This window comes from Macaca mulatta, chromosome 3, assembly GCF_049350105.2.
Source record: "Macaca mulatta isolate MMU2019108-1 chromosome 3, T2T-MMU8v2.0, whole genome shotgun sequence".
NCBI classification, from domain to species: Eukaryota; Metazoa; Chordata; class Mammalia; order Primates; family Cercopithecidae; genus Macaca; species Macaca mulatta.
In genome coordinates, this window is record NC_133408.1 from 46,703,902 (window position 1) to 46,731,886 (window position 27,985).

General features: G+C 48.3%; 2 protein-coding genes and 1 long non-coding RNA gene across 25 annotated transcripts; 1 reads left to right on the forward strand and 2 right to left on the reverse strand.

Annotated features, from left to right (window-relative positions):
• Window positions 1-267: 267 nt before the first annotated feature.
• Window positions 268-18,228, forward strand: ZNF789 (zinc finger protein 789). Of its 20 annotated transcripts, XM_077996258.1 has the most exons (7): window positions 268-445; window positions 5,015-5,092; window positions 6,915-6,997; window positions 8,299-8,425; window positions 13,062-13,175; window positions 14,248-14,406; window positions 15,541-18,228. In XM_077996258.1, exon 7 carries the CDS (start codon window positions 15,561-15,563, stop codon window positions 16,551-16,553), a length of 993 nt encoding a protein of 330 aa, XP_077852384.1. In that variant the 5' UTR covers window positions 268-445; window positions 5,015-5,092; window positions 6,915-6,997; window positions 8,299-8,425; window positions 13,062-13,175; window positions 14,248-14,406; window positions 15,541-15,560; the 3' UTR covers window positions 16,554-18,228. The 20 variants fall into 20 exon arrangements, 16 of the variants coding, with proteins under 16 accessions (XP_077852384.1, XP_077852377.1, XP_077852383.1 ...); XM_077996251.1 differs by lacking the exon at window positions 14,248-14,406 and having other exon boundaries at window positions 268-641; XM_077996257.1 differs by lacking the exon at window positions 6,915-6,997.
• On the reverse strand, window positions 1,301-4,069 carry LOC144339715 (uncharacterized). The gene is made up of 2 exons (XR_013415072.1): window positions 3,402-4,069; window positions 1,301-2,086 (listed from the first exon to the last, which is right to left on the reverse strand). It is a non-coding gene; the product is annotated as an uncharacterized LOC144339715 (long non-coding RNA).
• ZNF394 (zinc finger protein 394) lies at window positions 4,846-27,930 on the reverse strand. 4 transcript variants are annotated; one of them, XM_077996238.1, is made up of 7 exons: window positions 27,269-27,930; window positions 26,356-26,482; window positions 21,502-22,143; window positions 14,233-16,028; window positions 13,080-13,309; window positions 8,278-8,494; window positions 4,846-5,511 (listed from the first exon to the last, which is right to left on the reverse strand). In XM_077996238.1, exons 1-4 carry the CDS (start codon window positions 27,722-27,724, stop codon window positions 16,006-16,008), a joined length of 1,248 nt encoding a protein of 415 aa, XP_077852364.1. In that variant the 5' UTR covers window positions 27,725-27,930; the 3' UTR covers window positions 4,846-5,511; window positions 8,278-8,494; window positions 13,080-13,309; window positions 14,233-16,005. The 4 variants fall into 4 exon arrangements, with proteins under 4 accessions (XP_077852364.1, XP_028701392.2, XP_014989864.3 ...); XM_028845559.2 differs by lacking the exons at window positions 13,080-13,309; window positions 21,502-22,143; XM_015134378.3 differs by lacking the exons at window positions 4,846-5,511; window positions 8,278-8,494; window positions 13,080-13,309; window positions 14,233-16,028 and having other exon boundaries at window positions 20,757-22,143.
• Window positions 27,931-27,985: the final 55 nt, after the last annotated feature.

Sequence of the window (27,985 nt, forward strand, 5' to 3'; positions counted from 1 at the left end):
GAAACGAATTGTGTCGCTCCTGAATCATAGAATAATTGTAAATTAATGTTGTGATTAAATAGGAGGGGCGGGGCCCTGTTCGTCACGTGACTCTCCGGGTGCTGTCTGCGGCCGTTGATTGGTCTGGGCGGGAGGGCGGCCGTCGATTGGTCCGGGCCCACTCGCGCGGGCGCCACTCTCTTTGTCTGACCAGAGAGTCGCGAAACCTCCGCGGTCCTAGAGGGGCCGCTGGCAGGGACGCTTCGCTCGGCGAGCGCAGGTGGAGCCAGCGAGAGCCTCTGAGGCTGCCAGGGTGGTTGTACCCGTTCCTCGGGCAAGGGGTGGTTCGCCGAGGGGCGCGGACCAGACAGACCCCGGGTCGGGCCTGGGCACCCGGAGAGGAGAGCCCAGCCCCGCCGCCGCACCTGGTGGAGGCGGCGCGGCGGAGATTCGGAGGCATCAGCAGGTTTGGGAAGAAGGAAGCGAGTGTTGTGGGGGGCGTCGGTGCTTGGGGGAGGCCACTCCGGAGACCGCCGGCTCTCAGGGGACGCTCCCGGGCCTGTGCGGCAGCTCTCGGGACCCGTGGCACCGGCTTTTGAGTATTTTCGGCGGTGTCAAGTCTTCAGCAGCGAGAGGAGCAAAGTCCGAAGAATGAATGGCTGGTGAACGCCGGGGCTTGGTTTTGTTAGACTGGGAGATGAGCCGTGGTTGTTAGTGGAAGGTGTTCACGTGATTGTGAAGAAGCGGCATTTAGGAATTTCTGAAAAGTTAATCCCGTCCAGTTAAAGTTTTGAGTTTATTGTGCATGCAGAGGAACAGCTGGGAAATTGTTCCAATGGCAGCTTAGAAAGCTAAATGAGGAAGTGCAGTGATCTTGATTGTAATTGGCCATTATCAACTTGCATTCCTTCTAGGGTAAGTCGAGCTGGATCAGCCTTGCATCTGTAGCTGATTGGTTCCGTTGGACTAGAAAAAAAGCTTCCTTCCTGGTCAGCGCACACTTTTCAGGGAAATAAGGAATTGTTGTTGTTGCTGTTGTTGTTTTTGAAGCGATGTGTCACTTTGTTGCCCGAGCTGGAGTACAGGCAACCTCCAACTCCCGGGTTCAAGCGATTCTCCTGCCTCAGCCTCCCTAGTAGCTGGGACTACAGGCACGCGCCACCATGCCCGGCTAATTTTTGTATTTTTAGTAGAGATGGGGTTTCACTATGTTGGCCAGGGTGGTCTTGAACTCCTGACCTCGTGATCCGCCCGCCTCGGCCTCCCAAAGTGCCGGGATTTACAGGCGTGAGCCAACGCGCCAGGCCTGTTGTTTTTAAGAGAGACAGGGTCTCGCTGTGTCACCCAGGGTGGAGTGTAGTAGTGCCATCATAGCTCACTGCAGTCTCCAACTCCTGAACTCAAGGGAGAAATCAGTGTATTTTAAATGCCTTATGTGGCTGTGGGTGGTTGGCCTAGGGCTATACCCAAAACATGGCCTCCATTTAATTTTTCATTAGCAAGTCTGACATCCAGATGCACAGCCTTCACAAACAGATGTTCAATAAATACAGTGCAGGGTTGTCCAATCTCTTGGCTTCCCTGGGCCACATTGGAAGAAGAATGGTCTTGGGCTACACATAAAATACACAAACACTAAAAATAGCTGATGAGCAAAAAAAAAAAGAATTGCAAAAAAATCTCGTAACGTTTTAATACAGTTTACAAATTTGTGTTGGATTGGATTCAAAGTCGTCCTGGGCCACATGCGGCTCACAGGCTGAGGGTTGGACAAGTTTGGTATAGAGAATGAAAGGGATGTGGCCTCTGCCCCAGCCTGGGAGCCACTGATCAGGATACTTTTTAGAGCGTACCTTTTTGAAGAGGCAGAGGGTCCGCCCTGGGCAACATAGCAAGACCCCATCTACAAAAAAACTACAAACAGCTGGACGTGGTGGTGCCTTCTTGCACTCCCAGCTACTTAGGAGACTGAGGCAGAAGCATTGCTTAAGCCCAGGAGTTCGAGGCTACAGTGAGCCATGATTACACCACTGCACTCCAGCATGGGTGATAGAGGGAGACTCCTCAAAAAAAAAAAAAAAAAAAGGTCGGGCACGGCGGCTCACGCCTGTAATCCCAGCACTTTGGGAGGCTAAGGCGGGCGGATCATGAGGTCAGGAGATTGAGACCATCCTGGCTAACAGGGTGAAACCCCGTCTCTACTAAAAATACAAAAGTTAGCCGGGTGTGGTGGTGGGCGCCTGTAGTTCCAGCTACTCGGGAGGCTGAGGCAGGAGAATGGCGTGAACCCGGAAGGTGGAGCTTGCAGTGAGCCAAGATCGTGCCACTGCACTCCAGCCTGGGTGACAGAGCCAGACTCTGTCTCAAAAAAAAAAAAAAAAAAAAAGGCACAGCGTGTTCTAAACTGTGTTTTCAGGGAAGGTGAACTGTGTTTGAGGGGCATCCATTAAAATGAAAGTGAATTTCATTAAAATTCACCCTTAGAAAGCAAGTTTGTAGGCCAGGCGCGGTGGCTCACGCCTGTAATCCTAGCACTTTGGGAGGCTGAGGTGGGTGGATCACCTAAGGGCAGGAGTTCAAGACCAGCCTGACCAACATGGTGAAACCCCATCTCAACTAAAAATACAAAAAAATTAGCTGGGCATGGTGGCGGGCACCTGTAATCCCAGCTACTTCTGGAGGCTGAGGCAGGAGAATGGCGTGAACCCGGGAGGCGGAGCTTGCAATGAGCTGAGATCCGGCCACTGCACTCCAGCCTGGGCGACACAGCGAGACTCCGTCTCAAAAAAAAAAAGAAAAAAAAAACTACAAACAGCTGGACGTGGTGGTGCATTCTTGTACTCCCAGCTACTTAGGAGACTGAGGCAGAAGCATTGCTTAAGCCCAGGAGTTCGAGGCTACAGTGAGCCATGATTACACCACTGCACTCCAGCATGGGTGATAGAGGGAGACTCCTCAAAAAAAAAAAAAAAAAAAAAAAAAAAAAAGGTCGGGCGCGGCGGCTCACGCCTGTAATCCCAGCACTTTGGGAGGCTAAGGCGGGCGGATCATGAGGTCAGGAGATTGAGACCATCCTGGCTAACAGGGTGAAACCCCGTCTCTACTAAAAATACAAAAAGTTAGCTGGGTGTGGTGGTGGGCGCCTGTAGTCCCAGCTACTCGGGAGGCTGAGGCAGGAGAATGGCGTGAACCCGGAAGGTGGAGCTTGCAGTGAGCCAAGATCGCGCCACTGCACTCCAGCCTGGGTGACAGAGCCAGACTCTGTCTCAAAAAAAAAAAAAAAAAAAAAAGGCAAAGCGTGTTCTAAACTGTGTTTTCAGGGAAGGTGAACTGTGTTTGAGGGGCATCCATTAAAATGAAAGTGAATTTCATTAAAATTCACCCTTAGAAAGCAAGTTTGTAGGCCTGGCGCGGTGGCTCACGCCTGTAATCCTAGCACTTTGGGAGGCTGAGGTGGGTGGATCACCTAAGGGCAGGAGTTCAAGACCAGCCTGACCAACATGGTGAAACCCCATTTCAACTAAAAATACAAAAAAATTAGCTGGGCATGGTGGCGGGCACCTGTAATCCCAGCTACTTCTGGAGGCTGAGGCAGGAGAGTGGCTTGAACCCGGGAGGCGGAGGTTGCTATGAGCAGAGATTGTGCCATTGCACTCCAGCCTGCATGACAGGAATGAAACTCTGTCTAAAAAAAAAAAAAGATAGCAAGTCTGTAATTGTTACTGTTGCTGAATCCTGCTAGCAAATCACCAGGCTAGAGGTGGCGGTTGAGGGACCCCCCCTAGAACACTTTCAGAGGGGGCTTGTTAGCAGGTGGAGCTGGCCGTAGGAGCAGGGTTAGAAATACATAAGTAGGCCGGGCACGGTGGCTCAAGCCTGTAATCCCAGCACTTTGGGAGGCCGAGACGGGCGGATCACGAGGTCAGGAGATCGAGACCATCCTGGCTAACACGGTGAAACCCCGACTCTATTAAGAAATACAAAAAACTAGCCGGGCGAGGCGGCGGGCGCCTGTAGTCCCAGCTACTCTGGAGGCTGAGGCTGGAGAATGGCGTGAACCCGGGAGGCGGAGCTTGCAGTGAGCTGAGATCCGGCCACTGCACTCCAGCCTGAGTGACAGAGCGAGACTCCGTCTCAAAAAAAAAAAAAAAAAAAAAAAGAAATACATAAGTAGATTTAGAGAAAGAAAAGCTGGTTAACTGGAATCCCTAGGATAACTAGACTCGAACATCTTGTGTGATAGGGGAAGGGAGCATTTGGCTTTTCTCCTGTTGGTCCTAAATTACAGGGAGCAAAATTTTGGATAAAGCTGTTATTGATCAAGTCCTGATGTGGGGCCCGTGCCTCAGAGGCTATGGTTTGGTTTCCAGAGCTGGTTGCTGCAAGGTGTGGATCAGAGTGCTATGTGTGGTTTGTTTGTTTTTTTGGTTTTTTTTTTTTTTTGAGACGGAGTCTTGCTCTGTTGTCAGGCTGGAATACAGTGGTACAATCTCGGCTCACTGCAACCTCCGCCTCCCAGGTTCAAGCGATTCTCCTGCCTCAGCCTCCCGAATAGCTGGGACTACAGGCGCATGCCACCACGCCCAGCTAATTTTTTGTATTTTAGTAGAGACGGGGTTTCACCATGTTGGCCAGGATGGTCTCCATCTCCCGACCTCGTGATCCACCTGCTTCAGCCTCCCAAAGTGTTGAGATTACAGGCGTGAGCCACCGCACCTGGCCAGAGAGCTATTTTTATATGTGGTCTATCTGCTGTCCCTTTGTATATGAGGTCCTGAGGATGACATGTTCTAGGGAGAAGGGGAGGGCAGGGCTGCAGGTTCCCTTGGATAGAGCTTGGGAAATAGTTCTAGCCTCAGAAATTCATAGACTTACTGTAGTGGTTCATGTATTTCATCACATGTTCCACCACCAAACACAGGGACTTTGTATTAAGCTTTGTCTGTGGGCCCCATTGGTATTCCTGGTCCCAGATCTGCCAAGCAAGAGAGCTTCAAATTAGGGCTGGCCTTACTATCTTTTTTTTCTTCTCCAGCTCAGCCTGACGCCCAGGATCCCACCCCTTGTCAAAGACCAGGCCGTGGAAGCCATGTTCCCACCAGCCAGGGGGAAGGTGAGCTGTGCCTCCCCCTCTGCTTCATCAGCATAGTCACTGCCACCAGCAGCTCCTTCCTCAGGTTGAGCCCTCTTCATCAGTGCGGGGAGTTTCCCTTGTTAGACAGTGCGATGTAGAGAGCTTAGCCTCTGGAGTCACACGGGCTCCCTTCAGCAAGTTACATAAACACTCTGGCTCCAGTTTTCTTTTCTATAAATTGGGTCAATGAGAGTGCCTATCACAGCGAGTTGTGAAGATTCAATGGCAAATGCCCCGTGAAGTCCTTTGCACAGTATCTGGTTACAGTTCAGCACTGTGTTAAGTTGTCGCTCTTGTTACTGTAGTAGTTGTCCATTGTTTCTGTCCATGAGCATTATCGTGCATCTACTGCTGTACACTCCAGGTGCTGTCTTCTGTGCTGGGAAATCAACGCTCATCTGTAGGAGAGTACAGTCTGATTAGAGAGATAGATGTGTAAGGAACTTCTCATAATAAATTCTGAACTGTTCCTATGAAAGGGTATAATGGAAGGTCAGTTATTGAATTTGTAGCATTATGGAGGGTGATTAGAAGAGACTGAGTTGTTTTGTCTTATTTTGAGACAGTGTCTCACTCTGTCGTCCAGGCTGGAATGCAGTGGCATGATCATGGCCCATGACACTCTTTTTTTTTTTTTTTTTTTTTTGAGGCGGAGTCTCGCTCTGTTGCCCAGGCTGGAGTACAGTGGCTGGATCTCGGCTCACTGCAAGCTCCGCCTCCCGGATTTACGCCATTCTCCTGCCTCAGCCTCCCGAGTAGCTGGGACTACAGGCGCCCGCCACCTCGCCCGGCTAGTTTTTTGTATTTTTTAGTAGAGACGGGGTTTCACCGTGTTAGCCAGGATGGTCTCGATCTCCTGACCTCGTGATCCACCCGTCTCGGCCTCCCAAAGTGCTGGGATTACAGGCTTGAGCCACCGCGCCCGGCAGCTCCTGACACTCTTGACCTTCCCAGGCTGAGGTGATCCTCCCACCTCAGCCTCACAAGTAGCTAAAACCACAGGTACATGCTACCATGGCGGGTTAATTTTTGTATTTTTTATAGACAGGGTTTCACCATGTTGCCCAGGTTGTTTCTGAACTCCTGGCTCGAGCCATCCACCTGCCTCAGCCTCCCAAAGTGCTGGGATTCCAGGCGTGAGCCACCGTGCCCGGCTTAGAAGAGACTGAGTTTGAAAGAAAGGAGAGGCCGGGCCTGGTGGCTCATGCCTGGAATCCCAGCACTTTGGGAGGCTGAGGCAGGTGTATCACCTGAGGTCAGGAGTTTGAGACCTGCCTGGCCAACATATAGTGAAACCCCGTCTCTACTGAAAATATAAAAATTAGCTGGGTGTAGTGGCGCATGCCTGTAATCCCATCTACTTGGGAAGCTGAGGCAGGAGAATTGCTTGAACCCAGGAGGTGGAGGTTGCAGTGAGCCGAGATTGAGCCATTAAGCCATTACACTCCAGCCTGGGCAACAAGAGCGAAACTCTGTTTCAAAAAAAAAAAAAAAAAAACCAAACAAACAAAAGAAATGGAACTTTTAAGCAACATTTGGGGCCCACCTGGCAACCTACAGGTCCTAGCTGTTGATGGGTTCTTGGAAATTGCAACTTTAAGGGTAACTGTATATCAAAACCATTTTTTTTCCCATCAGTGTTACAGTGAAACAAAGTTATTCCAGGACCTGCTGCTGTACATACTTTTGGTAAAAATCAGTTTCCAAGAACCTATTGTGGATGTTAAGAGAGGAGTTATCTTGCCGCGATGACTCTGGGAGGTGAAGCCACTTTATTCCCATGCTTGTTAACCTTGTGCAGGTGCGGGAATGCAGGTGGCTGAGTAGGTCAGATTGAGGACATTGCAGCGCAGCTCTGGTAAAAGAGTGACATTCTGGATGATGGTGAGAAAGGGCCTGCCACCATAGCAGTGGAACTCAGGTTTGATAGGCAGGAAAGAATGTCCGTATAATTTGGGAGGTTCTGGTGTGTGCCCGCAGAGGGGAGCTACGTGAAGCTTCTCAGGATGAGGGTGGGCATTTCTTGTTACTGACCACTTACAGGACAGCGAACATTTGCTGTTTCCCTGCACACGTCCCTGCTGAACCCATGCAGTGTCTTGTGAGAGCAGGGAGTTTGTAGACAGCCGCTGGGCCCCTCTGCCCCGAGTGCTGCAGTGGTGTGGGAGTGAGAGTGTGGCAGCTTCGGTGCTCAGCCCACTGGAGGGGGACAGTCACTTGCAGATGTAATGTCCCCTGTGCTCACTGTGCCGTGTCCACTGTTGCCCCCTCTGGATATGCTACCCAGGCGTCTGCGCCTTGGTCTGTACCTTTTATATTCTCCAGCAACGGGCTCCCCTGGTCTCCGGCATCTGCTTGGCTTGTGGCAATGGGATGAAGAGGGTTGGAGGACGGGGAACAGGGTTCCAGAGGTCTGGGGGAAACTGAGGTTGGGTTTCTCTTCCCACAGCTGGCTCCCTCCCCAGGCTGTGGGATGGGTGTGGCTGCATCCTCTTCGGCCCCAGCTGCAGTCTTGCTCCCCTTCCAGCAGCCTTCTGGGCTCCAGCACCCCTCCCCACCTTACCCCTTCAGACCTAGCAGGCCCTGATTTCCCAGGGTGGCCAGCACCTGTGAGCTTCCACATTTCTTGTTCATGTTCGTTGAGACTATTCATCCCTTTGTCGATAGTCTGCACATTAACCAATCCCCCAGTGACCTCATCTCTTTCGTAAGGAAGCTGGGGCAGAACCAATAGGTTATTTTTATAGAGCAGGGGTCAGCAAACTACCCTCGACCTCTTTAGGTAAAGTTTCCCTGAAACACAGCTGTGCCCATTCGCTTACTTGTCCATGGCTGCTTTTGTGCTCCAACACAAAAGCTGTTACTCAAATTGTTGATTTGCTGTTCCTCAAATCAACAGCAGATTTGAGGAACTGGAACAGAGACCAGAGGGCCTGAAAAGCCTAAAATATTTACCCTCTGGCCCTTTAGAGATTAAGTATGTTGACCCCGTGGTATGGAAGCCAGCACATGTCTGGCCTGAGGGCCATCAGGCCTGAAAGGAGCCCTGAGTCTATTCCTTATGAATTGGGTACCCTTGGCCTACACACTTTACCTCCCAAACCTCGGTTTCCTCACCTGTGGAATAATCATTGCGCGTAAGTTATTGTAAGAATTGCAGTTACCTTTATCAGCTACTTTTCCAGGAGCTGCTCTCGTTTGAGGATGTGGCGATGTACTTCACCAGAGAGGAGTGGGGCCACCTCGACTGGGGTCAGAAGGACCTCTACCGAGATGTGATGCTGGAGAACTACAGGAACATGGTCTTGCTGGGTAGGACACAGCTTGAAGATTGGGCTTTGTCTGTGTTCTGAGTGTCTGTGCAAGCCCTTAGTCCCTTATCTGCAATTCCAGAATCAGAAAAAGTGCTGAAAACTGAAAGTTTTTTTCATAACTTGTGTGGCTACAAGCCCTGACCAGACATCACCACAGTGAAACCTGACTTCACCCCATAGGAAACCATTTATTGTCTTTATTTTTCCAACTTGGTGTGCATATCTGTATACCCAACTTCAGAAATAACAGTGTAGGCCGGGTGCGGTGGCTCACGCCTGTAATCCTAGCACTTTGGGATTCTGAGGCAGGTGGGTCACCTGAGGTCAGTAGTTTGAGACCAGCCTGGCCAATATGGTAAAACCCATCTCTACTTAAGATACGAAAATTAGCCGGTTGTGGTGGTGCACGCTTGTAGTCCCAGTTACTTGGGAGGCTGAGGCAGGAGAATCGCTTGAACCCAGGAGGGAGAGGTTGCACTGAGCCGAGATCACGCCAGTGCATTCCAGCCTGGGCGACAGAGTGAGACTCCATCCCAAAACAAAACAAAACAACAACAACAATAACTGTATTTGAAGGCACCACTCCAAACCCTACTGGGGATGATACGTTATGTAAAATATTTACACCAGGTCACCTTTCTGAAATTGGAAAAATTCTGACTCCTAAAACACATCTGGTCCTAAGGGTTTCACATAAGGGACTGGGGACAGCGAATAGTCGTGTTGTGTTAGGGCTCAGATAGAGACACTTCATGCGTTCTTCACTCTCACCCCATGTTCCTCATCTGTAAGACCTCCAGGAGTTGAGAATTATGGTAGATTTACATTCCAAAGGCTCACTTCTTATGCTCTTGAAAGTCTTTTTCTTTCTTTTCTCTGGAAATGGGTAACTTCTTGGTGTGTAGCGTTAGTGGGTGCTCAGGAAATGATTTTAAGCCAGCTTCATTTCTGAACCTTCACTGCTTCCATCTTTTCAGGAGCCTACCCTGTCCTATTCCACTGTAGTCTCCTACTGTGGGAATTGCCTTGCTAAATAGTTTTCTTTCTGGGGCCACATGTTTAACCCCTGCACTGACACTCTTAGCACAGAGTCTTGACCACCTCTTGTGGGATCGTCCACCCACCTCTGGATTTTTATAATTTTAATTTTCCCTTTAAAAGCATTACAAGGCCAGGCACGGTGGCTCACGCCTGTAATCCCAGCACTTTGGGAGGCCGAGGCAGGCGGATGATGATGTCAGGAGATCGAGACTATCCTGGCCAACATGGTGAAACCCCGTCTTTACTAAAAATACAAAAAATTAACTGGGCGTGGTGGTGGGCGCCTGTAGTCCCAGCTACCTGGGAGGCTGAGGCAGGAGAATGGCGTGAACCTGGGAGGTAGAGCTTGCAGTGAGCCAAGATCACGCCACTGAACTCCAGCCTGGGCAACAGAGCAAGACTCCGTCTCAAAAAAAAAAAAGACATTACAAGAGCATACATAAGTACATGAAAGGCATAGAAAAGGAGGAGGAGAAGAGGAAAGTGTTCACGAGTAACTGTTAATATTTTGGAAGATTTCCTTCCAGTCTTTTTTTCCTATGCCTTTACAAAAGTAGCTGAACATATTCTATGTGTAATCCTGTAATCTGTTTTAAACTTAACATTATTGTATCAGCGTTTCCCTACAGAATCAGTAAACGAGCATAATATAATTCCATTGTGTGATCCATGATACTATTTCATTGTTTTCCCGTGTGGGAACATTCAGCTTGGCTTTGTTTTTGTTCGTTGGTTTGCTTGTGTATTTATAATGTTTGAATAGATGTTTCTAAGTATAAATCTTTATATGAATTTTTGATCATTTCCCAAGATACTTTCCCAAAATCAGAATTTTGAAGTTAAATGAGATGGCACTTTAATCTTTATTGATTACTGAATGATTCTTCAACAAAATTTGTACTGTTTTGCATATCCAATAGTAACATTTGAGAGTGTGTCTTTTTTTTTTTTTTTTTTTTTTTTGGTCTGAGACGGAGTTTTGCTATTGTTGCCCAGGCTGGAGTGCAATGGCACCATCTCGGCTCACCACATCCTCCACCTCCCAGGTTCAAGCAATTCTCCTGCCTCAGACTCCCTAGTAGCTGAGATTACAGGCATGTGCCACCACGGATGGCTAATTTTGTATTTTTAGTAGAGACAGGGTTTCTCCATGTTGGTCAGGCAGGTCTCGAACTCCCAACCTAAGGTGATCCACCTGCCTCGGCCTCCCAAAGTGCTGGGATTACAGGTGTGAGCCACCATGCCCGGCCTTTTTTATTTTTTTGAGACAGAGTTTCACTATTGTTGCCCAGGCGGGAGTACAATGGTGCGATCTCTGCTCACCGCACCTCTGCCTCCCGGGTTCAGGTGATTCTCCTGCCTCAGCCTCCTGAGTAGCTGGGATTATAGGCATGCCCCACCACGCCTGGCTAATTTTGTATTTTTAGTAGAGATGGGGTTTCTCCATGTTGGTCAGGCTGGTCTTGAACTCCCGACCTCAGGTGATCCGCCCGCCTCAGCCTCCCAAAGTGCTGGTATTACAGGCGTGAGCCACCATGCCTGGCTGAGAGTGCTTTTTTACTATATCCCTGCCCTCTTTTATGGATTTTACTAGTTCTAAAAATAATTTTGATCACAGAAATTTTGGAAAACACGTCAGTACATACAGTAGATAATAAAAATCACCTGCAGGCCTACTTTCCAGAAATAACTCTTGTTATTAACATTTCGGTTTCCTTTTTCCCAATCCGTCTTGTGTCTATTACAGGGCAAGGATCCCTTATCCAAAATGCTGGGGACCAAAAGTGTTTTGGATTTCGGATTTTTTTTGGATTTTGGAGTACTCACATATATGTAATGAGATAATTTGAGGACCTGACCCAAGTCTAAACAGGAAATTCACTTATGTTTCATATACACCTTAGACACATATCTTGAAGGTCCTTTTATCTTTCCCTGGAGAAGGCTGAATTAACTGTGTGTTGTGCGCCTGCGTTTTGACTGCCACTGGTCACATGAGGTCAGGTGTGGAAGTCTCCACTTCTGTCAGGTTAGTGCTTAAAAAGTTTCAGATCTGGGAGCATTTTGGATTAGGGATGCTCAAACTGTATTACTTACTTACACATGCATACATAACACACACACTACATAGTTTTTTTAAAACAAAATATGGGGCCAGGCATGGTGGCTCACGCCTGTAATCCCAGCACTTTGGAAGGGAGGCTGAGGCGTGCAGATCACCTGAGGTCAGGAGTTCGAGACCAGCCTGAGCAACATGGAGAAACCCTGTCTCTACTAAAAATACAAAATTAGCCGGGCGTGGTGGCACATGCCTGTAATCCCAGCTATTCCGGAGGCTAAGGCAGGAGAATTGCTTGAACCCGGGAGGCAGAGGTTGTGGTGAGCTGAGATTTTGCCACTGCACTCCAGCCTGGGCAACAATAGCGAAGCTCCGTCTCAGAAAAAAAAAAATTTGGATCATGCTATATGTGAGTTTTGTATTCTGCTTTAAAATACATAGGCAGCATTTTTCTATTTTAATAAATAGTTGGGCTGGGCGTGGTGGCTTATGCTTGTAATCCCAGCTCTTTGGGAGGCCGGGGCAGGCAGATCACTTGAGTTCAGGAGTTCGAGACCAGCTTGGCCAAAATGGTGAAATCTCATACCTACTAAAAATGCAAAAATTAGCTGGGCATGGTGGCCACGTGCCTGTAATTCCAGCTACTTGGGAGGCTGAGGCAGGAGAATCACTTGAACCTGGGAGGCGGAGGTAGCAGTGAACAGAGATGGTACAAGTGCACTCCAGCCTGGGTGACGAGAGTGAAACTCTGTCTCAAAAAAATAAAAATAAAAAACTTAGCCGGGTGAGGGCGACAGCACAGACTCCGTCTCAAAATAAATAAATAAATTTATAAATAAATAAATACATAGTTGGCTAAGTACAGTGGCTTAAGCCTGTAATCCCAGCACTTTGGGAGGCCGAGGTGGGTGGAGCACCTGAGGTCAGGAGTTCGAGACCAGCCTGGTCAACATGGTGAAACCTGTCTCTACTAAAAATACAAAAATTAGCTGGGCATGGTGGCGGGTGCCTGTAGTTCCAGCTACTTGGGAGGCTGAAGCAGTATAATTACTTGATCCTGGGAGACAGAGGTTGCAGTGAGCCGAGACTGTCACTCCAGCCTGGGTTACAGAGCAAGACTCCATCTCAAAAATAAAAAAAATAAACAATTGAATACAAGGATTTTTAATATCTGCCTAATAGTTATGCCTTCACCGCATTAATGTGCTACGCTTGATTTAATTGTTCCCTTTCGATATTCAGTTTATTTCCAGTTTGACGCTGCAATCCCACTGTGCTGAACGTCTCTGGCACATTCATCTTGGTTGCAATTGTACTTTAGGCTATATTTCTAAGAGTGAAATGACCACAGCCAAAGGTATGAACATTGTTCAGGCTTTCAATAAATACTGCCAGATATTTACAAAGATTGTGCCAATCTCTATTCTCACCAGCCCTTCTGATTATTGTCCTTATCTCTGCTTGCCACTGAGCTCCCGGGCCATGTCTCTGTAACTCACTAACGGGCACATCCCATTTACTTCCCCATGAGTAGGATTTCAGTTTCCCAAACCTGAGGTGATCTGTCAGCTGGAGAACTGGGACGAGCAGTGGATCCTGGATCTACCGAGAGCTGGGAGTAGGAAGGCTTCCGGTAGTGCTTGCCCAGGTGGGTGAGGAAGAGACCCAGGCGAGTGGAATCAGGAAGAGGAAGGGAAGGCACGTTAGTGAAGCCCCTTCTGTGTACCAGACGCAGAGCCAGGTGCTGGGCATATATTATCCCACTTCTTCATCGCTGCTGCCCTGTGAGGTGGGAAGAAGATCGGCATCCCTACTTCCCAGATGAAGAGACTAAGATTAAGAAATCTTGACCGGGCGTGGTGGTTCACGCCTGTAATTCTAGCACTTTGGGAGGCCAAGTCGGGTGGATCACCTGAGGCCCGGAGTTGACCAGCCTGGCCAACATGGTGAAACCCCGTCTCTACTGAAAATACAAAAATTAGCCAGGCGTAGTGGTGTGTGCCTGTAATCCCAGCTACCTGGGAGGCTGAGGCAGGAGAATTGCCAGAACCTGGGAGGCAGAGGCTGCAGTGAGCCAAGATCACGCCACTGAACTCCAGCCTGAGTGACAGAGCAAGACTCTGTCTCAAAAAAAAAAAAAAAAAAAAAAAAAACTCACACAGGCCTGGTATGGGGGCTCACACCGGTAATCCCAGCACTTTGGGCAGTAGAGGCAGGAGGATCACTTGAGCCCAGGCGTTCAGGATCAGCCTGGGTGACATGGTGAAAACCCATCTCTACAAAAAATACAAATTTAAGCCGGGTGTGGTGGCGCACGCCTGTAGTCCCAGCTACTCAGGAGGCTGAGGTGCAAGGACCGCTTGAGGCTGGGAGGCAGAGGTTGCAGTGAGCTGAGATTACATGACTGTACTCCAGCCTGGGTGACAGAGCAAGACTCTCAAAAAAGAACTCTCACAGTTGGGAGGTGGACACTGGGGTTTGACTTCAAGTCTAGAACATTCATCCTGTCTCTCCTGCAGGAAAAAGCGCTGCTCGGACACAGCTGCTCTAGTGTTTTCTAAGTGACAGCTCTCAGGGCACCCTAGATGCCCCTTGATTCCACCCTCATTTCTTGTCCTCTCTCTGTGCTGCCTCTTGTTCCCTTGCTTTGTTTTGTTTCCATATTACTCCCGTATTTCCTGACATATCTGCATTTTTCTACTTACTGTGTCCTGATGCAGCTCCTCCTGTTTTTCACATCCAAGGTTTCTCCATGGCACTACTGACATTTTGGGCTGATGAATTCTCTGGGGGCAGGATGGGGGCATGTCCTGTGCATTTTAGGATGTTAAGTAGCAGCCCTGGCCTGCACCCACTAGATGCCATTTGAACCTCCCCAGGTGTGACAACCAGAAATGTCTCCAGACATTGTCTGAACCCTGCTCACCCCTAGTTGAGACCCATTGCTCTAGTCAGTTGGCTTTTGTCCCTATTTCCCTCTGGTTCCTTTTCTGTTCTATCCTATACTTTGTCCATTTTTAAGCAGATGTTTCACCTAGAGTTATTAAAAACTTGTATCTAGGCCGGGTACAGTGGCTTACACCTGTAATCCCAGCACTTTTGGAGGCTGAGATGGGCAGATCGCTTGAGGCCAGGAGTTTGAGACCCACCTGGCCAACATGGTGAAACCCCATCTCTACTAAAAATAACAAAACTAGCCGGGCGTGGTGGTGCGTGCCTGTAATCCCAGCTACTCGGGAGGCTGAGGCACGAGAATCTCTTGAACCCAGGAAGTGGAGGTTCCAATGAGTTGAGATCATGCCACTGCACTCTGGCCTAGGCATGTCTCAAACAAAAAGCATGTATCTTGAAAAATAACACGCTACCTCTTTGACATTTATTGGTGCCAAACAACTTACTAGAGTAAGTTGTTTTTCTGATAATGGTGATGGGCTCTGCTCTCACATTCTCTGGCATACACACTCCTGTGCATTTTTAGTGAGTTTGTTGGTGCCGAGAGCTCTTTTTGTTATGACAGTGAAGAGTCCATTGAAATTCAGAATTTTGGGCTGGGTGCAGTGGCTCACGCCTGTAATCCCAGCACTTTGGGAGGCCGAGGCAGGTGGATCACCTGACGTCAGGAGTTCAAGACTAGCCTGACCAACATGGTGAAACCCCATCTCTACTAATACAAAAATTAGCTGAGTATGGTGGGCTGGCATCTGTAATCCCAGCTACTCGGGAGGTTGAGGCAGGAGAATCACTTGAACCTGGGAAGCGGAGGTTGCAGTGAGCTGAGATCGTGCCACTGCACTCTAGCCTGGGCAACAGAGCGAGACTCCGTCTCAAAAAAAAAAAAAAAAAAAAAAAGAAAAGAAAAATTCAGAATTTTGGCCTCTTGAGTGTGACGATGTAAACAAGAGATCACTTCTTAGCTTCATTTGATTGTCCTAGAGCCCTAACAGTTGGCTTCTCTTCCTTTTTTTCTTCTGCAGTGGATAGGTCATTTACATCTTTTCTTGTTATTTGGCTAGGTTCTGAAGCCAGACACAGGATGAAAAAGCTAACTCCAAAACAGAAGTTTTCTGAAGATTTAGAGTCATATAAGATATCAGTGGTAATGCAGGAATCGGCCGAGAAACTTTCAGAAAAGTTACATAAGTGTAAAAAATTTGTGGACAGTTGCAGGCTTACTTTCCCTACTAGTGGCGATGAATACAGCAGGGACTTCCTTCAAAACCTTAACCTTATTCAAGATGAGAATGTGCAAACCAGGTGGAAGCAGGGCAGGTATGATGAGGATGACAAACCCCTCAATCAAAGATCTTTTCTTTTGGGGCACGAGCAAATTCTCACAAGAGCAAAGTCTTACGAATGCAGTGAATGTGGAAAAGTCATTAGGCGTAAGGCATGGTTTGATCAACATCAAAGAATTCACTTCTTAGAGAATCCCTTCGAATGTAAGGTATGTGGGCAAGCCTTCAGAGAGCGGTCAGCTCTTACGGTCCATAAACAGTGTCACCTGCAAAACAAGCCATACAGATGTCATGACTGTGGAAAGTGTTTTCGGCAGCTCGCGTATCTTGTTGAACATAAGAGGATTCATACCAAAGAAAAACCCTATAAATGTAGTGAATGTGAAAAAACCTTTAGTCAGAATTCAACCCTTATTCGACATCAGGTGATCCACAGTGGAGAAAAACGCCATAAATGCCTTGAGTGTGGAAAAGCCTTTGGCCGGCATTCAACCCTTCTGTGTCATCAACAGATTCACAGTAAACCGAACACCCATAAATGCAGTGATTGTGGACAGTCCTTTGGTCGGAATGTGGATCTCATTCAGCATCAAAGAATCCATACAAAGGAGGAATTCTTTCAATGTGGAGAATGTGGGAAAACGTTTAGTTTTAAGAGGAATCTTTTTCGACATCAGGTCATTCACACCGGAAGCCAACCCTACCAATGTGTCATATGTGGAAAATCTTTCAAGTGGCACACAAGCTTTATTAAGCACCAGGGCACTCACAAAGGACAGATATCCACGTGATATTAACTGGAAAGCAGTCATTGAAGGACTAGAACTTCTACTTCAAGTGTGTATCACATGATTGTTTTCATGAAAAGCAATAAATGTAACAAAGAGTTTTTCTATGGGGGCCCTCTTTTTGTGGCCAATCTGCTGCCCTAGTGAAGAAACACTTCAAAGGAAATGTTAGCCTGGGCAACATAGTGAGATCCTGTCTCTACAAAAAACAAAAAAGCCAGGTGTGGTGGCTCACACCTCCAGTCCCAGCTACTGAGAAGGCTGAGATGGGAGGATCGCGTTAGCCCAGGAGTTCAAGGCTGCAGTGAGCCATGATGTGTCACTGTACTCCCGCCTGGGTGACAGAGCAAGGCTGTCTCAAAAAAAAAAAAAAAAAAAAAAGAAAAGAGAAAAGTTTACTAGGCTGTTGTGTTCACTCTCTTGCACCCTCTATGCCCTCATCCCCTCCAGCCTAGTTAAGGCAGAAGCGAGCCATAGAAGCTTTGCCCTGTGGTTGCCAGGCTGGGGACCATTGAATGGGTTGTGAATGATTGAAGGACTGAGGAATGGGCCAGGTGCAGTGGCTCACGCCTGTAATCCCAGCACTTTGGGAGGCTAAGAATGGAGAATCACTTGAGGTCAAGAGTTCAAGACTAGCCTGGCCAACATGGTGAAACCCCGTCTCTACTGAAAATACAAAAATTAGCTGGCCATGGTGGCATGTGCCTGTAGTTCCAGCTACTTGAGAAGCTGAGGCAGGAGAGTTGCTTGGACCTGGGAGGCAGAGGTTGCAGTGAGCTGAGAACACACCACTGCACTCCAGCCTGGACAACAGAGTGAGACTCCATCTCAAAAAAAAAAAAAAAGGATTGAAGAAGAATGCTTTTCCTGTATTACAAACAACTATGACCTGCTAATGTTTAGACTTAAAAAAACAAAAAAAACTAAGGGCTACTCACTAGTAACTAGTGAGGTATGAAGAACTGCTAAAAGTTGCCCATAATCAGGCCGGGCGTGGTAGCTCATACCTGTAATCCTAGCACTTTGGGAGGCCAAAGCGGGTGGATCATGAGGTCAGGAGTTCAAGACGAGCCTAGCCAAGATGGTGAAACCCCGTCTCTACTAAAAATACAAAAATTAGCCAGGCACAGTGACGGGCACCTATAATCCCAGCTACTTGGGAGGCTGAGGCAGGAGAATCACTTGAACCCGGGAGGTAGAGGTTGCAGTGACCCGAGATTGCATCAGTGCACTCTATCCTGGGAGACAGACCAAGACTCCGTCTCAAAAAAAAAAAGTTGCGCATAATCTAAAATGAATGTGTTAGTAGATTCTGGAAAGAGCTATAAGTCAGTATTTGTAATAGGTGCTGTGGGCCCTGCCGAAGTCCCTCTGGCCTTACTTACACCTTCTGTGGGCTTCATCTGACTGTGTCTGCACCTTGTGGCCTGAGGGCAAAAGAGACATCCTGGGAGCAGCCGTCAACCAATCATTGATGGGCATTTGATAAACACCAAATTCTCCATCTCCCCATGTGTGGAAAACTCTGAAGCATGTGTTTTAGTTTCCAGAGGTTCCCCAGGAATTGCACACAGGCACTCACCATGGTAGCTGCCTCATTGGGTGACTTCTCTGTCTTCCACCTTCCCTAACAGTATTGCAACCTCTCCCCAACAAATAAACTCCTTGTATTCAAAAAGTGTCAATTATGGTCTCTGAGGAGCCATATCCCTTCTGTTTTCACAGTTATTATAAGCACATTCTAACATTCAGTTTAAATAGGTTGAGCTGAGTGTATTCTCCCTAGAGCTCAACAATATAAGAGATACACTTAAATTATTTTGATATCCTAAACATCATCCTATGTCTGTATTAAACATTGATCTAATTTGCCGGGCGTGGTGGTGGGTGCCTGTAATTCCAGCTATTTGGGAGGCTGAGACAGGAGAATCGCTTGAACCGGGGCGGTGGAGGTTGCCGTGAGCCAAGATTGCACCACTGCATTCCAGCCTGGGCGACAGAGTGAGACCCTGTGTCAAAAAAAAAAAAAAAAAAAAAAAAATTGCTCTCAGGCCAGGTGCAGTGGGTCACACCTCTGATTCCCCAACACTTTGGGATGCTGAGGCGGATGGATCACTTCAACCCAGGAGTTTTGAGACCAGCCTGGCCAACATGGCAAAACCTTTTTTTTTTTTTTTTTTTTTTTTTGAGATGGAGTCTCGTTCTGTCGCCCAGGCTGGAGTGCAGTGGTGCAATCTTGGCTCACTGCAACCTCTGCCTCCTGGGTTCAAGCGATTCTCCTGCTTCAGCCCCCCGAGTAGCTGGGACAACAGGCACCCGTCACCATGCCCAGCTAACTTTTGTATTTTCAGTAGAGATGGGGTTTCGCCATGTTGGCCAGGCTGGTCTTGAACACCTGACGTCGTGATCTGCCAGCCTCAGCCTCCCAGTGTTGAACTTATAGGCGTGAGCCACTGCGCCCAGTCTCTCTTATACTTTTAAAGTATAAAAACTAGCTGGGTATGGTGGTTGTGTGCCTGTAGTCTCAGCTGCTTGGGAGGCTGAGGTGGAAGGATCGCTTAAAAACCCAGGAAGTTGAGGCTGCAAGTGAGCCAAGATCATGCCACTGCACTCCAGACTGGGCGACAGTGCGAGACTCAGTCTCAAAAAAAAAAAAAAAAAAAAAAATTGGAACTTCCAGTTTAAGGAGAATTGCTTGAACCCAGCAGGTGGAGGCTGCAGTGAGCAAAGATCGTGCCACTGTACTCCAGCCTGGGCCACAGAGGTAGACTGTCTTTAAAAAAGAAATCCACTTTGGGAGCCAAGGCAGGCAGATCCCCTGAGGTCAGGAGTTTGAGACCAGCCTGGCCAACACGGTGAAATCCCGTCTCTACTAAAAATACAAAATTTAACTGGGCGCAGTGGCAGGTGCCTATAATCCCAGCTACTCGGGAGGCTGGGGCAGGAGAATCGCTTGAACCCGGGAGGTGGAGGTTGCAGTGAGCCAATATCATGCCACTGCACTCCAGCCTGGGTGACAGAGCAAGAATCCGTCTCAAAAAAAAAGAAATCAGTAAGTCAAAAAACTGAACTCCTAGGCCCCTAGAATGGGAAAGAGGGACTATGTAAAATTAGGTTTTCTGGAAAGTGAAAAATAGGGTGTTTCTTGTGAGCACTGAGCTTTACCAGGTCTTCTGGGGATTATGAAGTAGTTGAAACCCTCTCTACCGTCTAAGGACAAAGGCAAATTTTAAAAGACTAAAATACATTCTTAGAGAAGTATTAGTACCTGTAGTGAGCAAGATTTGGTTCAAAAGTGAATAAAGAGGCTGGGCGTGGTGGCTCATGTGTGTAATCCCAGCACTTTGGAAGGCAGAGGTGGGCAGATTGCCTGAGCTCAGGAGTTCACTAGCAGCCTAGGCAACACGGTGAAACCCCATCTCTACTAAAATACAAAAAATTAGCCAGGCGTGGCACGGTGCGCCTGCAGTCCCAGGTACTCAGAAGGCTGAGGCAGGTGAATTGCTTGAACCCAGGAGGTGGAAGTTGCAGTGAGCCGAGATCATGCCACTGCACTCCAGCCTGGGTGACAGAGCAAGACTCCATCTCAAAAAAAAAAAAAAAAAAAAAAAACGAAGTAAATAAAGGTAGGCTGGGTGTGGTGGCTCATGTCTGTAATTCCAGCACTTTGGGAGGCTGAGGCAGGAGGATTCCTTGAGCCTAGGAGGTTGAGACCAGCCTGGGCAACACAGCAAGACCTATTTCTTAAAAAAAAAAAAAAAAAAATAGCTGGGTGTGGTAGTCTGCCTGTGGCCCCAGCTACTCAGGAGGTTAAGACAGACAATCACTTGAGCCCAGGTTGAGGCCACAGTGAGCCATGATCACACCACTGAGCTCCAGCCGGGGGAATATGACGAGACCCAATCTCAAAAATAAACACATAAATAAAGGTAGAGCACAGATGACAAGGACAGAACCCTCTAACATGTTGGCCTCACTCTTATCATCAGAAGTCTCTTACCTGGCACCAGCTCACATTTCAGAAGGCCCCTTACTTCCTCATTCCTCACTCACTGAAACTATCAGTCTGTAATGGGGCTCAGGACAGATTGAACCTATCTTGTAGGAGATCCTCAAGGAAGATCCATAATTGACTGATATACTCCAAATGGCAAGGAATGTCGTTCTGGACAGGAAAAGAAACAGGCCAAGTCACACAGAAACATATCAAAATGATAGCACTTTATTTCTTTCTTTTTTGAGATAGAGTCTTGTTCCGTTGCCCAGGCTGGAGTGCAGTGGCGTGATCTCGGCTCACTGCAACCTCCGCCTCCTGGGTTCAAGTGATTCTCCTGCCTCAGCCTACCAAATAGCTGGGATTACAGGTACACACCACCACACCCAGCTCATTTTTGTATTTTTAGTAGAGACGGGGTTTTACCATGTTGGCCAGGCTGGTTTCAAACTCCTGATCTCAAATGATCTGCCTGCCTTGGCCTCCCAAAGTACTGGAATTACAGGCGTGAGCCACCACGCCCAGCTGACAGCACTTTATTTTGATGAATTCTTTGGTGTCGGATAAGGTGTGTACTTTGTCTAAATCTTTCCCCACATTCAAGACATTTGTAAGGCTTTTCTCCAGTGTGAATTCTCTGGTGTTTAATGAGGGTTGCACTCTGATTGAAGCGTTTCCCACAGACAGAACATTCATAGGGCTTCTCCCCAGTGTGGATCCTCTGGTGTTTAAAGAGGTCGGAGCGCTGTTTGAAGCTTTTCTCGCATTCTTCACACTTATAGGGTCTCTCCCCTTTATGTAGTCTCTGATGTCTAAAAAGGTGGGAAATATGACAGGTTTCCCCGCATTCCTCACATTTAAAATGTTTGTCTCTACTGTGGGTACTTTGATGACGATTTAGGTGTGAATTCTGCCTGAAGCGCTCCCCACATTTCAGACAGGTGTATGGCTTCTCACCTGTGTGTGTCCTCTGGTGCTTGGTCAGGGCAGCGCTCTGGCTGAAGCTTTTCCCACATTCTTGGCAGCCATAGGGTTTCTCACCTGTGTGGATTCTCTGGTGTCTAAAGAGGTCAGAGCGTTGTTTGAAACTCTTCCCACAGTTACCACATTTATAAGGTCTTTCTTCACGGAGCTGCCTCTGGGTCTCAAAAAGGTTGGAATGATGGAAACTGTCTCCACTGTCAGACTTGTGAGGTTTCAGCATGTGCCATGTCACCATGTGGAAACTCTGCTTGCACTTGTTCCTGTGTTCCTCACTGTCTGTGGGCCTCTCTGCTTTTGGGATGTGCTGACACAGAACAAGGTTGGAGCGTCTGGCACTGTTCTGCAGGTCATTATTTTTAGAGTCTTCCCCTTCTATGGAACCGTTCTTGTTGACATCTGAGATGCTGTTGCGTCCTTGTGCTTCAGGAGAATTTTCAAGTTTCAGGGGGAAGGGGTTTCTGGACTGCTTTTCCACCCTGTCCTCATGGGTACTGCCACACTTAGACAACAGGGGGCGCTTCCCCTGGAACGCTTCTTGTAGTCGCCCCTGTGGCTCTGCTTCTAAAATTTCTTGCATTGGAATCAACTCTTTGTTCTCAGCTCTGCTTTCCAAACCTGAAACATGAAAATACAAATTCCTGCCATTGCATTTCTGTGCAACACTGAAATAAGCAAGTGCTGGCAGAATGTTAAATCCTCAAATCCCTTTTACTTTTTATTTTTTTTTTTTTTGTTTTTTTTTTTTTGAGACGGAGTCTCGCTCTGTCGCCCAGGCTGGAGTGCAGTGGCCGGATCTCAGCTCACTGCAAGCTCCGCCTCCTGGGTTCACGCCATTCTCCTGCCTCAGCCTCCCGAGTAGCTGGGACTACAGGCGCCCGCCACCTTGCCCGGCTAGTTTTTTGTATTTTTTTTAGTAGAGACGGGGTTTCACCGTGTTAGCCAGGATGGTCTTGATCTCCTGACCTCGTGATCCGCCCGTCTCGGCCTCCCAAAGTGCTGGGATTACAGGCTTGAGCCACCGCGCCCGGCCTACTTTTTATTTTAATTAATTTATTTTTTGAGAAGGAGTCTTGCTTTGTCACCAGGCTGGAGTGCAGTGGCCTGATCTCAGTTCACTGCAACCTCTGCCTTCGGAGTTTGAGTGATTCTCCTGCCTCAGCCTCCAGAGTAGCTGGGGTTACAGGCGCACACCAGCACATCCAGCTAATTTTTATATTTTTAGTAGAGATAGGGTTTCACCATGTTGGCCAGGATGGTCTCTATCTCTTGACCACATGATCTGCTTGCCTCGGTCTCCCTATTTATTTATTTTGAGACGCAGTCTCACTCTGTCGCTATTTATTTTGAGACAGAGTCTCACTCTGTTGCCCAGGCTGGAGTACAGTGGCGCAATCTCGGCTCACTGCAACCTCTGCCACCAGGGTTCAAGTGATTCTCCTGCCTCAGCCTCCCAAGTAGCGGGGATTACAGGTGCCAATTCTGCTAGTTTTAGTAGAGACAGGGTTTCACCATCTTGGCCAGGCTGGTCTTGAACTCCTGACCTTGTGATTCACCTGCCTTGGCCTCCCAAAGTTCTCAGATTACAGGGTGAGCCACAGCACCCAGTTTATATTTTATTTTATCTTAGCGTATCTTATTGTATTTTTGAGATGGAGTCTCACTCTGTTGCCCAGGCTGGAGTGCAGTGGTGTGATCTCTGCTTACTGCAACCTCTGCCTCCCAGGTTCAAGTGATTCTCCTGCCTCGGCCTCCCGAGTAGCTAGGATTACAGGCACCCGCCACCATGCCCGGCTAACTTTTTTGTAGTTTTAGTGGAGACAGGGTTTCACCATCTTGGTCAGGATGGTCTCAAACTCCTCTGACCTTGTCATCCACCCACCTTGGCCTTGCAAGGTGTTGCGATTACAGGAGTGAGCCACTGCACCCAGCTATTTTATTTTTTTTGAGATGGAGTTTCGCTCATTGCCAAGGCTGGAGTGCAGTGGCATGATCTTCGCTCACTGCAACCTCCAACTCCCAGGTTCAAGCAATTCCCCTGCCTCAGCCTCGAAAGTAGCTGGGATTACAGGCACGTGCCACCACACCCGGCTAACTTTTGTATTTTTAGTAGAGATGGGGTTTTACCATCTTGGTCAGGCTGGTCTCAAACTCCTGACCTCAGGTGATCCACCTGGCCTTGGCCTCCCAAAGTGTGGGATTACTGGCGTGAGCCACTGCGCCCAGCCTATTTTTAATTTTTTTGAGACAGAGTCTCACTCTGTCACCCAGGTTGGAGTGTAGTGGCATCTCGACTCACTGCAACCTCCACCTCCCAGGTTCAAGTGATTCTCCTGCCTCAGCTTTCTGAGTAGCTGGAATTACAGGTGCCCATTAACTGGCGTGACTAATTTTTGTATTTTTAGTAAAGACGGGGTTTTACCATGTTGGCCAGGCTGGTCTTGAACTCCTGACCTCAAGTGATTTGCCTGCCTTGGCCTCCCAAAGTGCTAGGGTTACAGGTGTGAGCCACCTCGGCCTCCCAAAGTTGTGGGATTACAGGTATGAGTCACCACACCCGGCACAAGGGAGCAATTTGAGCAAAGCTCTGAAGCTTGGCTTCCTACAGAGCTAGAGTAGAACATTTCAGGCAGAGCAGTCACATAGCACAAAGACCAGGAGGCAGAGGGGCTTGGCATATTTTGGAGCAGCAAGGCAGTGTGGCCAGAGTGGGTGAGGGGCAGCGGAAGGGATGGGTGGGTAAGCAGGGTGCCAGGGCCCCTGCACATCAGGCATCACAGGCCCGACTAATTTTTTGCATTTCTAGTAGAGACGGTGTTTTACTATGTTGGCCAAGTGGGTTTTGAACTCCTGACCTTGTGATCTGTCCACCTCGGCCTCCCAAAGTACTGAGATTACAGACGTGAGCTATCACCTGGCCAAAATGTATTACTATTTTTTTAATTAAAAAAAATTTTTTTAAAAAGATGGGGTCTTGCTGTGTTGCCCAGGTTGGTCTTGAGCTCCTGGCCTCAAACAATCCTCCCATCTGGGCCTCCCAAAGTGCTAGGATTACAGGTGAGAGTCACCGTGCCCGGCCAACAGCAAATGTTGACGAGAATGTGGAGAAAGAAAAATTCTCAATATTGCTGGTGGCGTATACATTAGTTATGAGCTCTTTGGAGAGTAAGATGAACATACAGTTGTCTCCTCTTCTCTGTGGGGACACATTCCAAGACCCCCAGTGATGCCTGAAACTGTGTATAGTACCAAAGCCTCTCTCTCTCTCTATATATATATAATTTTTTTTTTTTTTTTTTTTGAGACGGAGTCTCACTCTGTCGCCCGGGCTGGAGTGCAGTGGCCGGATCTCAGCTCACTGCAAGCTCCGCCTCCCGGGTTTACGCCATTCTCCTGCCTCAGCCTCCCGAATAGCTGGGACTACAGGCGCCCGCCACCTCGCCCGGCTAGTTTTTTGTATTTTTTTTTTAGTAGAGACGGGGTTTCACCGTGTTAGCCAGGATGGTCTCGATCTCCTGACCTCGTGATCCGCCCGCCTCGGCTTCCCAGAGTGCTGGGATTACAGGCTTGAGCCACCGCGCCTGGCCAATGTTTTTTCTTATACATACGTCCCTTTAATCAAGTTTAATTCATAAATTAGGTACATTAAGAGATTAACAGTAACTATCAATTATAACAATATACTTAACTAGGTTTGGTGGCTCATACCTGTAATCCCAGCACTTTGCGAAGCTGAGGCAGGAGAATCACCTGAGGTCAGGAGTTCAAGACCAGTCTGGCCAACATGGTGAAACCCCATCTCTACTAAAAATACAAAATTAGCTGAGCATGGTGGGGCGTGTCTGTAATTCCAGCTACTCAGGGGACAGAGGCAGGAGAATTGCTTGGCTTGGGAGGCAGAGGTTGCAATGAGCTGAGACCACACCACTGCACTCACTCCCCCTGGGCAACAAGAGGAAAACTCCACCTCAAGAAAACTCCCAAAACCAAAGACAAAAAATGAAAAACAAATGCTATACTGTAATAATAGTCATGTGAATGTGGTCTCTATCTTAAAATACCTGGTTGTATTGCGTACTGTGGGTAAGTGAAACCACAGAAAGCAAAACCAGGAAGAGGGGACTACTGCCTGTCTCTAGGCATATTCTCTTCAGAAACTCCAACATAGGAACAAATACACAAAAATATGCAAGAATATACAAGAATGTTCGGTGCAACGCTGTAATGGTTAAAACTTAAGACACCTAGATGTCCATTAACAGAAATGGATAGAATTCTGGAGTATCTGGACAGTAAAACAGGTAGAGCTCCATGCATCAACATGAGTAAATCTCAAAAATGTAATACTGAGTTAAAAAAAAGCCATACAGTAATGATATACAGCGTGGAGCTACATGTCTACGTAGAGACAATATAAGACATGCATGGAAGTCATAAACCCAACGGTCAGCTTACTGGCTACCTCTAGAGAAGGATAGAGGAGAAGGATTTCCAGGAGGCTATGTGGGAGCCTCACCTCCAGCTGTAACATATTTCTCTGGCAATGTGGCCAAGTATTAAGATCGGATAAACTTGGGTGGTGGACACAGGGGATGGTCATTATCTATTTTTCTTTTTTATAGTTTTCTTTATGTATAAGACATTAAAAATGAACCAAAGTAAAAACCTGAATCTAGCACCTAGCAGTACATAGGCTCCTGCGTGGGTTACAGAAGACACCTGAAGGCTCTCAGCCCAAGTCTGGGAATGGCATAATGGCTCAGGGATGGTAATGGACCACCCCTTCACAAATCACACACCACAACAAACCAGCAGAGCAACAGCACTCACTAGGCGGAACTGTGCTCCCGGAATCCTTCTGTGCACTCTCTCTGCAGAAGTCCCTCCGTGCTGGGTCCAGGCGCTCCCACTCCTCCCAGGTTAGAGACACAGCCATGTCCTCGAAAGTCGCCATCCCCTGGGAACAACACAAGAGCCCAATTCAGTACCTGCTGTCCCTGTACAGCATTATCACTCTTCTTGAGTCTTGTACTGACCAGGGAGTTTGGAGAGATCAGAGATAGAGGCTGACATTCTCTTGTAATCCTGAAAAGCCTTTCTGTGGACTATTTACACTAATTTTGGGGGTAGGTAAGAGCAAAATATTTCTTTAACTTGTATCACTGTGATGTATGGGAATAGAAATATGACACATTAAAAGTACACACGACCGGGCGCGGTGGCTCATACCTGTAATCCCAGCACTTTGGGAGGCCACGGCGGGCGGATCACCTGAGGTCAGGAGATTGAGACCAGCCTGGCCAACACGGTGAAACCCCATCTCTACTAAAAATACAAAAATTGGCCGGGCGTGGTAGCGGGCGCCTGTAATCCCAGCTACTCAGGAGGCTGAGGCAGGGGAATCGCTTGGACCCGGGAGTCAGAGGTTGCAGTGAGCCGAGATCGCGCCATTGCACTCCAGCCTGGGCGACAAGACTGAAACTCCACCTCAAACAACAACAACAGAAAAGGAAAAAAAAGAAAACAAGAAAAAAGAAAACCAGTAATCCGTGTTGGCTTTATGCTGAGGTCTATAAAGTCATCTCCTGGATGGATCTGTCACTGTGGCCTGCGGAAAGGAAGTCCATACACACCCCAACGTTCACACGAAATGTAATAAGGAAATAACTTCCGAAACGCAGAGCACCCCATACACGCCTATTTTCCACACTCCCACCTCCAGAATGGGTCTTTCGCTTCTCACCTGAGGTGAGGTTCCATCGAGCGCTCGCTGCAGAGCCCGCACCACGGCCACTGCCTCCTCCCCGCTCTCCGGGCAGTGCTCTCGCACCCAGGCTTGGAGCTCCTCGGGCAGGATGGTGAGGAACTGCTCCAGCACCAGCAGCTCCAGGATCTGCTCCTTGGAGAGCAGCTCAGGCCTCAGCCACCGACGACAGAGTTCTCGGAGCCGGCTCAGCGCCTCTTCCGGTCCAGCCACCTCCTGATAACGCAGCTGCCTAAAGTGCAGTCGAGAAGTTTCGGGGTCTGGCCAAGCCCCTGGATAGCCGGGCTCCCAACTTCCGGGTGAGTCTTCCTCCACTTTCACGGGCAAAAGTCCGTCGCGTTGGGACGGCGCCGCTTCTTTGGACCTCGCAGCCATTACCCAGGGTCCCAACTCGGCGTCACTGCCGCGACTCTGGGCGGTCAAGCTGGAATTCATCTTTCTCCGGCATGTGCTGCCCTTCCTGGAGTCTTCCTTTCAGGTGAAGAAAGAGCAAACCCAAGGAACTCATCAGCCCTCAAACCCTCCGGTCCCAAACACCGGGCCCCACCACACCAGGCCCCTCTCCCACACTTCTTCCTTTCCTCAGCTTTGCGCCTACAGCTCCCTCAGTCCAGCCACCGAAAACATCCCGTGCCGGAAGTGCGTCACGGACGCCCTGCGGCACCCTTCCCTGCATTTCCGGGGCCTCTCTAGGCG

Excerpts from the sequence above, each read along its gene's own strand:
- ZNF394 (XM_015134378.3), bottom strand. The coding sequence starts at position 27,724 with ATGAATTCCAGCTTGACCGCCCAGAGTCGCGGCAGTGACGCCGAGTTG. Across the intron at positions 26,483-27,268 it reads TCGATGGAACCTCACCTCAG|GGGATGGCGACTTTCGAGGA; the intron begins GTGAGAAGCGAA and ends TGTTGTTCCCAG. Across the intron at positions 22,144-26,355 it reads CGGGAGCACAGTTCCGCCTA|GTTTGGAAAGCAGAGCTGAG; the intron begins GTGAGTGCTGTT and ends TTCATGTTTCAG.
- ZNF789 (XM_001111805.5), top strand. The coding sequence starts at position 835 with ATGAGGAAGTGCAGTGATCTTGATTGTAATTGGCCATTATCAACTTGC. Across the intron at positions 5,093-8,298 it reads TCCCACCAGCCAGGGGGAAG|GAGCTGCTCTCGTTTGAGGA; the intron begins GTGAGCTGTGCC and ends CTACTTTTCCAG. Across the intron at positions 8,426-13,061 it reads CAGGAACATGGTCTTGCTGG|GATTTCAGTTTCCCAAACCT; the intron begins GTAGGACACAGC and ends CCCCATGAGTAG.